This window comes from Zerene cesonia, chromosome 2, assembly GCF_012273895.1.
Source record: "Zerene cesonia ecotype Mississippi chromosome 2, Zerene_cesonia_1.1, whole genome shotgun sequence".
In the NCBI taxonomy this organism is placed as follows: Eukaryota; Metazoa; Arthropoda; class Insecta; order Lepidoptera; family Pieridae; genus Zerene; species Zerene cesonia.
In genome coordinates, this window is record NC_052103.1 from 1,032,744 (window position 1) to 1,045,000 (window position 12,257).

The 12,257-nt window shown below is 36.7% G+C and overlaps 1 protein-coding gene across 4 annotated transcripts in view; it reads left to right on the forward strand.

Moving 5' to 3' along the window:
• LOC119833189 (prestin) overlaps nt 1-12,257 on the forward strand; it is a 33,927-nt gene that overhangs the window by 14,812 nt on the left and 6,858 nt on the right. For all 4 annotated transcript variants that reach the window (XM_038357116.1, XM_038357097.1, XM_038357089.1 and 1 more), the window contains 11 exons: nt 3,761-3,861; nt 4,486-4,647; nt 5,058-5,203; nt 5,960-6,026; nt 6,711-6,787; nt 7,883-8,047; nt 8,603-8,707; nt 9,414-9,547; nt 10,076-10,238; nt 10,809-10,889; nt 11,703-11,866. In XM_038357116.1, coding sequence (XP_038213044.1) covers nt 3,761-3,861; nt 4,486-4,647; nt 5,058-5,203; nt 5,960-6,026; nt 6,711-6,787; nt 7,883-8,047; nt 8,603-8,707; nt 9,414-9,547; nt 10,076-10,238; nt 10,809-10,889; nt 11,703-11,866 — 1,365 coding nt within the window. The remainder of the gene's footprint in view (nt 1-3,760; nt 3,862-4,485; nt 4,648-5,057; nt 5,204-5,959; nt 6,027-6,710; nt 6,788-7,882; nt 8,048-8,602; nt 8,708-9,413; nt 9,548-10,075; nt 10,239-10,808; nt 10,890-11,702; nt 11,867-12,257) is intronic.

The following is a 12,257-nucleotide window of genomic DNA, read 5'->3' on the forward strand; positions in this document are numbered from 1 at the left end:
CACGCAAAAACTACTGAACCGATTGCAATGAAATTTGTTACGTAGACAGCTGGATAACTGGAATAAGATATAGGCAACATTTTATCCCGATATTCCTACGGGATACGGACTTGCGCGGGTGAAACCGCGGGGTGCAGTTAGTTTGAAATAAAACTAGAATGCACATGGTCAAAAATAGTTTTATTTCTTTAAAAATCGGTCAATTGCGAGTCCCACTAGCCACACTATGAGTTCCGTGCAGAATAGTTAGAGAGCAACTGCAAAGAATTGGTAAACAAAAGACGTACAGACAGACAGCAACGTCTTAGACCGGCCTCAGGATGGATGCTTTTTTCTTATAATTTCACTGTATCGCGCACACATTTGGTTTTTTTTCAGATTCTTAATTTTTCAGGTTTGTCTGAAATTAAAATGGTCTGACGTGCGCTCTGAATTCATAACCAACTAAGTTATGAATTCTGTACGCACGTCACTCATTTAGTCAGATAAAACTATAAAAATTAACAAACTGAATGTGATTAAATTTCTATATGAACACACACACCACGCTCGAGAATGGAACATTTTAAATAAAATATTTGTATGAACGAACCAACTGATTTACAGTGACTCTGCAGTGCATATAAAAAAGCTTAGAAAACGTTTGACCTTGCTTCAGTAAAACATGACTAGAAGTTAGCCAATCTATCTGAATTAGAAAACCTAAAATCTGTACCAATTGTTTGCAACTCGCGCGCAACATTACGATAGCCAACGTCCAGTTTCAAGTAAACTATTTATTTACGCGGTCGGTTATCGATTTTTAATGTGTGTAATTTATTTACCGATTATTAATCGATTAGTGTATCGATTCGCTCGTTGTGTTAAGTTCGAATGTGGAACAGAATTGGACGGTTATGTTTATAATTTTTTTTTAATCGTTAACAGTGCGCTTTGAAATTTTGAAATGAGAAGTGATTTTGCGCGTTTTTGTAACGTTTTTTGTTAGTTCTTTTTTTGTATTGTATTTTATTTTACCATGCAATTATAAATCAAAGATTTTAACAAGTTTCTTAAATATATTAGTTAATTTATCTTAAGTTAATTTATTATAGTTGTCGAAATTGAGCAATTAAATAGTATTAAGTTAATATAAATGAAGATATTTCAAATATGCGAATAACAAAGACGCTCGTGTTTCATAAGAGTTTCGCCAAAAAACGGATTCTTGGTGATGATGAAGATATCCCTCTGTTGCAAGATGAAGAATCGGATGATGATTGGTAATTTTTATCTAACTATACAATATACTGCTGTTCGAACCGGCTTCGCCCGTGGTGCATATATAGCCTATGTCACTCAGTGTAAAAATTTTTGAAATAGGTCCTGTGGTTTTGTGTGATAACGTCACAAACATACAAAAATACAAAAATATCCTCTTTATAATATTAGGGTAGGTACATACAAGCCAACTAGCCAGTACAATAAGCACACGCGCTTTCGCCCGCGGGTTCGCCCGTTTGGTCACAGGAAATTCCCATATTAATGATATTTTTCACCTAGGAAAACTTGCCTATGTCACTCTAGTCTCATACCTATCTCTAGCCACAAAACACATCGTTCTTTGCGACTAGAAGGGAAGGCAAACAAACGAATTAATAAACAGCCTGTCACATTTATAATGTTACGAAGGATTCCGATGATGGAAACTGTATATGTTGTATATTAATTTAGTAGTCTAAGCAACTATTATAACAAATAATCTAATGTTTACCTTTTATGTACAATAATAATTAATGAGATAAACAAAAGCAGAAATTGATAAAAAAACCACTTATCTCAACACACACGCAACAACTTCCAAACAACACATATAAAATATAAATAAAAAATACAACCATCATTCATCATCAATGCATTGATTAAATATTTCTGTGTCTATTATTCAAAAATGAATAATACATAATATTTCTACAACGTAATAGCCAGCGGTATTCTGCAGTGGTTCCCAATTGCCATCTGCATTACGAAGTCTCCCCTGCTGAAAGAGACTAGAAGAGTTCAAATGACGCACACACATTTACAAACAACGGTCTCGGCTCTGTCGATACACAGGGCCGCGCACACATGCGTACATATCGTTGATCAGAAATAAGGATACGTGGCTTATTAAAAATCTATTGATTGTACTAAGAAAATATAGTGCTATTAAATAGCTTTGTTGCCTGATTTTGAGAAACAATCAGAATGAATGCCCGTGTATTACCATGTTAAAATAAGTATTTAGAGATCTCTTTCTATTGTATCAAATTGGTTGTACTGTATTTTCATCACGCTATCAAGTTAGCATATATTCTGAAGCATATCATAAATCTACGTCATCGTCGTCGTCATCAGCCCATATGTGTTCCCACTGCTGGGACACAGGCCTCCTATGAGGGTTCAGGCCATAGTCCACCACGCTGGCCAAGTGCGGGTTGGCAGATGACACATGTCGTCGAACTTCTGATTCTTGGACATGCCGGTTTCCTCACGATGTTTTTCTTCGGCGTTTTAAGCAGTGGTGATGTTATCTACATGTGCAAAAAAAAATTATTTTCTGCACGCTCGCCCGGTCTCGAACCCAGACCTTTCGGTTTTGAAGTCCGAGGTTCTCACCACTCAGCCACCACTGCTTTTTTCACATATATTGCATTGTAATATAAAATGAATATGTTTTATAACTAAAGTCCCATGTCCCCTCGTGGGATATGGGGGAGATGGTATACGTCTGTTTCATTGATCGATATTCTTTATAGTCAAGTAGGTTCTGTATCCTGCCAGACCGAAGACATTTTGTTTTGTACGCCACCAACGGAAATCGAACCCAGAACCGGACCCAAGATGATGGTCATGTGTAATCACTCACAAATGCGTAGGAGACAACCCGCCGTATAATATATGTCAATAAATTATTTAACAGCTTCGTATACAAGTAACAAGGAAACACATTATTTTTTATCATTACAGTAAAATGTTATACAAAACAACGACGCGTTAATCTACTATAAGAGCGAATATATTTTGTGTTGATGATTCTTCTGAATGTGGAAAATTCCCATGCAATTAGGTATATTTGATTATGTGTTAGGAATGCCTTCATTTCAATTTCCGATTTCGAAAAAGGAGGGTATTAGTTCGAATGTATTTTTATTTTTTACCCGATAACTTTTTAATGGGTGAACCGATTGTAATGATTCTTTTATTTAAAAGCCATGTGGTCATATGATCGGTGGCGTACAGATTTTAGGTTAAGAGATATTCGTTCGTATAGAGACTTATTGAAAAAAATAGGTGTATGTTTGGCAGATAAATTTACAATTTTAACAAGTTTATTTACTATGAAAATTAACTTACATGTAGTCGCGTTTTTCTTTTATTCAGTTGATCTTGATATGATATGTTGATATAATGTCGAGGGAAATAAAGAGGAGGCTTTGTTAGGTATTCGGTAACTCCGTGGGTTTTCAACCGCTTGGGGTGATTATTTTTGCGTTCTTTTTTGTTCTATTTTAGAATTTGGAGTTATAGGACTGTTATTTGGCATGATTATCATGGAAGAAGTCTATTTGAATAAATAAATGTCTGAGTTTTCCTCTTCCCCAGGGTCGTCAGTGACCTTATATGAATATTTCTACTTTTCTTTCTTTCTTTTCTGTAGATAAGACTTATTTTACCCTACGAACTGTCCAAGACTGTCCAATCTTTTACCAATATATTATTTAAGATTATCCTGTTACAGGTTACAAGCTCGCTCCAGCCAGCAGTTCAACGTGATACGAAGGGTGTACCAGCAAGATGCACTAAATAAGGATGCTGACTACCAAGTGCCTGAGAAACCTTGTGAGTATATGTGTATACCTATGTGGGTGTTGGCAAAGGAGCTCGTGGATCGCCTGATGGTAAGCGACTAACACCGCCCATGAAAATTTTCAGACATGCCCTTAATTGCCAAGATGTATGGCCTCAAAAACCAACTTTTGTGGAAAAGGAATGAGGAGAGGACTGATGAGGGAAAAAAGGATAGGGGAAGAAAAAGGATACAGGCTTCCGGTTTCCCCTCTCACCGAATAATTAAAAACAGTAGCATTTGCATGTTATTATTGAATACTGATCTTTCTTTTGGGGGTATGACGTAACTTCCTCGGTGCGACCTCCAATTTGTACCGAAGCTTGCTTTTATGTCGCCTCGATGTAATTTAAATAAATAAAAAAAAAAAAAGTTTATTTGAACCTAAAGTTTATCAAATTGATGGTGATTGAACAACTCGCAGTGTTAGGTCAATAAATATTTAAGGCCAGTTTCAAGGCTTCATGCATTGTTCTGTTTAATTTAGTTAAAATGGCAAATAAAGTATGGAAATTTACGTCAAAAGGCTACCAAGAACATAATCAGCAAGCGGAAAACCGGACGTGGTTAAAATGTGACCTATTAATAATGATAATCAAATTCAAACCTTATTCCAGTGAGCTACAGAGCAAAGAAAGTGGTCCAGAGCTGCGGTTTTGCGGAATGTCTCTTGAATTCCCTGCCCATAGTGAAATGGCTGCCAGCGTACAGCCCCAAGCGGGATTTGATCGGAGACCTAGTTGCTGGAGCCACCACGGCGGTCATGCATATACCGCAAGGTATGAGGATATGGAAATTAATTTATCACCGGTTTTTAGAGGTTATGTGATCTTTCGGTATCTATTTGAAGATTAATAATATTTATTTTGATAGTAACAATTAAATCTTGTTAGTATTTTAGTATTTAACTATGTTAGTATTTTATGTCTTTAATACAATAATTGTGACTACTAGGTATGTCAACCACTACTACAATATATTTGCTATAATGAAAGCAGAAAGTTTGCAGCAGTGGTCCACATACCAGCAGTCAAGCCGGCTCGCTATACAGCGCATGATCTCATTGTTTTTTAAACGATTTTAGTTCAGACTTCAGACCCCTTTGAAAATCCCTTCTGTACTTTCCTTTATACTATGTAGTCATGATAACGATAGTACGTTGTTTTCAACTATCACCTTATTCGTCCAGGCATGGCATACGCGCTCCTAGCGGAAGTGCCACCGATCGTCGGTTTGTACATGGCGTTCTTCCCAGTTCTCATATACGTGATATTTGGGACGTCCCCCCACGTGTCCATGGGGACGTTCGCGGTCGCCTGCTTGATGGCCGGGAAGGTGAGGTCATTTGGGAATCTTGTGTTTTTGTGTGTGTTAGATTTATGTGTGTTAATTGAGAGTAAATAAACTTTGAACATTTATAAATAACAACAATAAATAACATGAAGCTTTTGAATTTGGGTTAAGTAAAATAGAATCTTAGTCTAATATTGTCTCGTTGTGCTTAAAACACTTCAGGTTATTTTAATAAATTTCCAGTTTATCGAGGCAATTAAACAGGCATAATTCTACATAAAAGCTATTATCTTCATATAGTATTATGCTATAATATATTATATTATATTCTGCTTAATATTATAAATGCGAAAGTATGTAAGGATGTGTGTGTTTGTTGCTCTTTCACGCAAAAACTACTGAACCGATTGCAATGAAATTTGGTACGTAGACAGCTGGACAACTGGAATAATAGATAGGCAACTTTTTATCCCGAAATTCTTACGGGATACGGACTTACGCGGGTGAAACCGCAAGGCGCAGCTAGTATTATATAAAACGAAAAGAAAACGTGCTTGCCTCCTGAGACGAACATTTTTTCTGAGATACATCTCCTACATAAGTGATAACTAATCTAACACATTCGGCGTGAGAAAAAATGAAGCCGGACAGGTGCCGTAACGCTTTACGTAACAAAGTGATTTACCCCCCCATATGAAGTTATAACTTCAAAAATTTGTATAGAATTTTTGTATTCAAATATTCTAGAGATAAATATATTTATTTGTGAAGGTAAAGGACACTCGTTTTATATTCCAGGTGGTAACTCAACATTCAGGACACCCAGCAATACCTGTAATTACGAATGCAACTGATTTAAGTGATGGTAAAATTATAATAATTTATTGAATTTATAAAATATTATATTTGTATCAAACAAAGTAGTAGAGAGACAACCCCTTAATCTAATACCTTTAAACGAGCAATTCTTGTATATATATATATATATATATATATATATAAATGGAATTTCGGAATCCGCTCCAACGATTTTCATGAAATTTAGTATATAGGGGGTTTCGGGGGCGATAAATCGATCTAGCTAGGAATTTTTTTTAGAAAATGTCATATCCGTGTTTTATTCGTGTTTTTTTTCCTGCATCTATTGGTGAATAATAATACTATTTTGCTTCGTAGATAGCTGGATAACTGAAATAGGCACATAGGCACATAGGCACTTTTTATGCCGATATTCCTACGGGATACGGACTTACGCGGTTTCAACCGCGGGTCACAGCTAGTGATATTATTATATTCAGATATTTAATTATTGGTTAAGTTAATAAAGTGTGTAGATGATTTTTAATTAATCTTCCGAACTCTAGCAACATCTGCCTTAAATCTGTCAACAAATCTAATGCTTTAAACGTGATTTGAAGCTACCGCTCTTTCTTGCTTATAACTTAAAGTTAGTTATAGGAAAACCGAGAAGACCTTAATTTTTTTCCAATACACATTTTTGCTAATTTTATTGTTACTATAATAATATCGTATTTTCTTCATAATACAGCTGGAATACAAGTAGCGCCGCAGTATACGCCACTACAAATTCTCAGTATAGTGACGCTGGCTGTTGGATTAATACAGGTTGGTTTGGTTTAATTAATTAATTTTTAATATAAACCTATTCTATCAACTCGCCTTTTAATTTAAGAGATGAATATTAGCTGTGAAATAATTAAAAGATACTTTAATCTCACTTTTCGTTGTCTGGTAGAAGTAGGTAGAAGCCTAAAAGGAACCTTGCCTGGCAGAGATGGCTGGAAACCATCTCCAAGTTGCTTTATTATCTAAGGCCGTTTACAAACACTCTCACTCAATTTACATTAATTTCTATACTAAAGACTTCGCTTAATATATTGTATGGCACTATCTATTGATTTATTTACCTTTACCTGTATCCTTAGGTCGCCTACAAGATATCGCTTCGTAGCGATAAGGCTGCCGATTGTAGTGTATTTCTGTCTGCTTCTGTATCTATGTTGCCTTTTATGCACCTTTATTCCATTGCAAGCATTATCTGTCGATCTTAATGTGAAAGTCGAGCACGCTTCGGCACGAATTGGGACAGCTCGCACCGAAAAGTATCACACCCCCACATAAAACCCGCGTGAAAGGGTAGCATATTACTGTGTTTCGTACAGCGTGTGGGAGACGGTAACATATTCCCATCCTTCCCAGTCCATTCCTTCATCCCCGCCGTCAATTGTTCCCTTGTTCTGACCCTTAAAAGCGGGCAGCGCATTCGTAGAGGCACTACCTCTGCGAAATTTATGGGTGATGTTTATCGCTTACCATCATGCCAACCAGCACAGTTGCCCGCTGTCACATAAAAAATGGTTGCTTGTAAAGTCGGTTTTACGGGCGAAGATTTTACGTGACAACGCCAAGAACGCTCGTGAAAGACAGAGTCAGAGACACAAGCACGCGCCGATTCAATGCGCCTAATTCTCTAATGCTGCGCGCGCGGCGAAATCATAGTTCGGTGACTCATCGTAACGTTACCGGGCGTTACACTTTTTCATGAGTGACTCCGAGCCGCAACCTAATTTAAGACGTTGTCACGTCAAAAGCATTTCTGTTTCTACCATCCGCGTTGCCTTTTCTGCTACTTTCTTTGTTGTAAGGAGAAGTACAGTGGTATAAGCTAATGCTTAGGATAATTCCTTCGACCTTCCGCAGGTAGCGATGTGGGTGCTCCGTCTCGGCGCGGTGTCCACCCTCCTGTCGGAGCCGCTGGTGTCCGGTTTCACCACGGCCGCCTCGTTCCACGTGCTTGCGTCGCAGTTGAAAGACCTGTTCGGGATAAAGCTGCCGAAGCTGGGCAATAACTATAAAGTCATTTTTGTAAGTTATGCGGGTAGTTGAGGATTTTATTTGAAGTATTGAAAAACTTAACTGTCTTAAATTGTGAGAACTAGTTAAAATTTAAATTGGACCACACTCGAGGTGCTAGCTTTAGAATAAAAATATATAAATTTAGAATAATAATAAGCATAAAAATAGGTTCACCCAGTCGAAAGTTCAGAAGTAACAAACCCATTATCACACACCCACAATCGCCTATAATAAGATCGTCAAAAACACATAAAACGTTTAATCAAATTATCTTATTACGTTAATTTTGTGCTTTATTATTGTGAAAATTTTCAACCGAGTACATTTGACTGAAACGAGACCTTGTCTCCCCGTGACCACGCTCGCTGTAAAGTGTTCGAAACGTCGGGTTAATAATATAATGAAAAGATCGCGTTCAAAATCCGTTAAAAAGTTTTTAATTTCTAAATGTATAATACTCGCGTAAAATCAAACACAAGAAAATACTATGAATTGAGACCCTTTTTTCTTGCAAGTCGATTGAAAATAAGTAAAAATTAGCTTAAAGAGTTATGAATATTGCAGACAGTCATAGAGATGTTCAAGAACCTGCCTAACACGAACTGGGCGGCCTTCACGATATCGGCCATAGCCTGCACCATCATAGCGCTGAACAATGAGGTGCTGAAGGTGAGTCCTATCCTATCCTACTTCCTACTAATATTATAAATGCGAAAGTTTGTAAGGATGTGTGTATGTTTGTTACACTTTCACGCAAAAACTACTGGAACGATTGCAATGAAATTTGGTACGTAGATAGCTGGACAACTGGAATAACACAAAGGCAAGATTTTTTTCCGATATTCCTACGGGATACGGACTTACGCGGGTGAAACCGCGGGGCGCAGATAGTAAACTATAATATAGAAGAGATATCTCCATAGTATTCACTACATAGTATAAAACAAAGTCGCTTTTCGTCGTCTGTCTTATTCGTAGGTTTTTGAAATTCCACAATAGTTTTTGATGGGGTTTTTTTAATAGATAGAGTGATTCAAGACAAAGGTTTATATGTATAATAACATAGAAAAAGAGGGATTAAGTGGATTTACCCGTACGAAGCCGCGGGCAAAAACTAGTTTAATATATTTATTAAAATATTCACTACATAGTATAAAGCAAAGCTTCCCGCGTCTGTCCCTATGTATATGTATGTATGGTTAGTTCTTTAAAACTACGCAACTAATTTTGATGGGTTTTTTTAACAGACAGAGTTTTTCAAGAGAGAGCTTTATATTTAAAATAGAGTGATAAGGGATCTTACTCGAATTGAACACGCGCAAAGCCGCGGGCATAAACTAGTTAAATATATTTATATATATTAACAAATTTCTAGCCGTGGGTAAGCAAGCGGAGCCGGGTGCCAGTGCCGATAGAGCTGCTAGCTATAGTGGCGGGAACTCTCGTATCGAAATTCTGCGATTTGAAGGCGTTGTATGGAATTTCTTTAGTCGGAAACATACCAACTGGGTGAGTCAATGCAATCTTACTGCTTATAACATAGTGCATACGTTTCCTTTTCCGATGAAGTTATTTCAGCTTTTGTAGGTAATAGAATCCAGAACTAACTCGCAGATAGCTCTAACAAAGATAGATACTATATGTTTTAAAAGAAAGGTATGTTAGTTGTAACTCAACAATGGCTGTATGAGTTTTCATCATATTTATGATGAATATCCCTTGGATTAGGATTTTCATTGAAAACTTGCGAAAAAAGTTTTCCCATACATTTATCTAAAGCTACCTTACTTGTCTGCGTTGGGAATCTCGCATAAGATGACCTAGAACCTTCCTTAAGCTATCACGTAACCCCTAAGCCTTTATACATTTCAGCTCTAACTTCTAAAGTATTCTAAAATTCCTCCCCCCGGATATCGGTGGCCTTTTATATATAAAAAAAACATTTAAAAAACACAAAAAATTTAAACAAATCAAAGTGTAAATAATAAAAAATATTTCTCCCCAAAAAGAATACCCTATTTACCAAAAAAATTGCAGCTTACCAGTCCCAGAAGTGCCCCCAATAGAGCTGCTATCGGAGATAGCGCTCGACGCGTTCACCATCACCATGGTGACCTACACCATCTCGATGTCCATGGCCCTCATATTTGCGTCGAAGGAGAAGTACGAGATTGACGCCAACCAGGAGCTGCTGGCGCTGGTGAGTTGTTATCAACAAAACATCGTAAAAAAAATAAAAAAATAATTTTTTTTACGATTTTTTTTATGTGACCATCATTGCCCATAAACATCTGTTGAGGCTAGGGGCTCTGCAAATATAAATGGGCGTTGGACACGCTTACCAGGCTTTACCTCAGGCGACTCATGTGCTCTTTTGTAGAATATGGCGAAAAAAAATGCTTTAGAATGCTTTATAACATTGTGCAAGGGGGGGGCTAATAAATTTAAAAATTTGCTGCTAGCCTGTTGCCTGTTTCAGTCTGCTCCTCATTAACATTGATTCTAGTGACGATAGCAGGAGCAGCAAGAGTGACATAAAATAAAGACGCAAGCTTTATGAAAATACCGAAAGTCAAAATTTTTTTTCTTATTTAAAATGTCAAAAATTGTTTTTATTTCGATAGTAACGTTGTTTGCAAATACCTTAATTACTATATTTTCCGTTTTGGGGCAGGATTGAAGCTTTATATTGGGGGATAGAGGGGGTTAGACGAAATTAGTTTAAGGACCTTTTAAAGGTTTTTGAAAAAAACATTTTTTATCATTTCAGGGAGCGAGTAATGTGTTTGGATCATTCTTCTGTTGTGCTCCGCTCTGCGCTAGTCTATCCAGGTCCTACATACAGTATCAAGTGAGTTGTAATTACTGTTTTAAATTGGTTCAGTAGTTTCTTGTGTGATGATAAACCAACATACAAATACACAAATATCTCCGCTCTATAACATACTTTAGATAAATCTATATTCATACATATATTTGAAATTTAAATGGTTGATTGTCATTCTAATATTTTTTTATTCGTTTGGTAAATCAAAGATTCTAAAATGTAGTTCCATCGCGATTTAATAATACAGAGTACAGATTATATAGAACTAATAATATGTAAAATGTTTTTTTTTTCTCTAGGAACCTCATTGAATTCTTAACTCGCCTTTATTAGCTTTACCTGTATGTTTGCATATAACCGACTCTTTTAGACTCCATTTTTCCCTACTTTCAACGGACAGATTCAATTCAAACTGTGTACACTTATCAAGGATCGGTGACAATACGATAATTTAATGAGTTTATCTTATTATCCTTTTTACAATCGCCAGAATTAGACATTTATTTTCTCACATATACTCAGTATAAGAGTGAGACAATATAGTTGATTGTACCAAATAAATTGTCTCATATAAAAACGTGTATTTATTGTGATTTTGACCGCCTCCTTGCTAAAGTGGTTAACGCGTGAACGTAGAACCGAGGGGTCCTGGGTATGATTCCCGGTGGGGACGCACAATAAAAAAAAACGTCTCGGTCTGGCAGGACACAGAAGGCTGATCACCTACTTGTCCATTAAAAAAATCGATCAGTGAAACAGATGTGATGACATCTGCCCCATACCCCAGTAGGGGGACACGGGACTTCACTTAATTTATTGTGATTTCCCTGATTCCAGGCGGGCAGCAAAACGGGTATAACGTCAGTGGTTAGCGCTGTTCTAATACTATGCGTGTTGCTCTGGGTTGGGCCGTTTTTCGAACTGTTGCCGCGCTGTGTTCTCGCCTCCATCATCGTGGTCTCTCTGAAGGGGATGTTCATGCAAATAAAGGAGCTGGCTAAGTGAGTATCTGACTGAATTTTAAATTTCGAATTTCTATACATTTGAATAGAAATTTAATTTTAAAAACATAACTTTTTATTGATGATTTTGACACTGGCAAATTGAAACTTATTGCCATTATGGAAGAAAAAAAAACTTTTTATTGGGTAATGCATTTTAATATGTTTTAATCTTCTTAATTTGATTGTGGTTTTTTTTTTTGTCGTTATTTTGTTTTCACTGGGGCAGACGGTTTTATAGATTCTTTTTTTTTTTTGGAGGCTCGTGCCTGCCATGTGGTCCCATTTAAATCGATCAAGGTCTGACAATTTTTACTGTACTAATATTATAAAGCTGAAGAGATTGTTTGTTTGTTTGAACGCACTAATCTCAGGAACTACTGGGCTGATT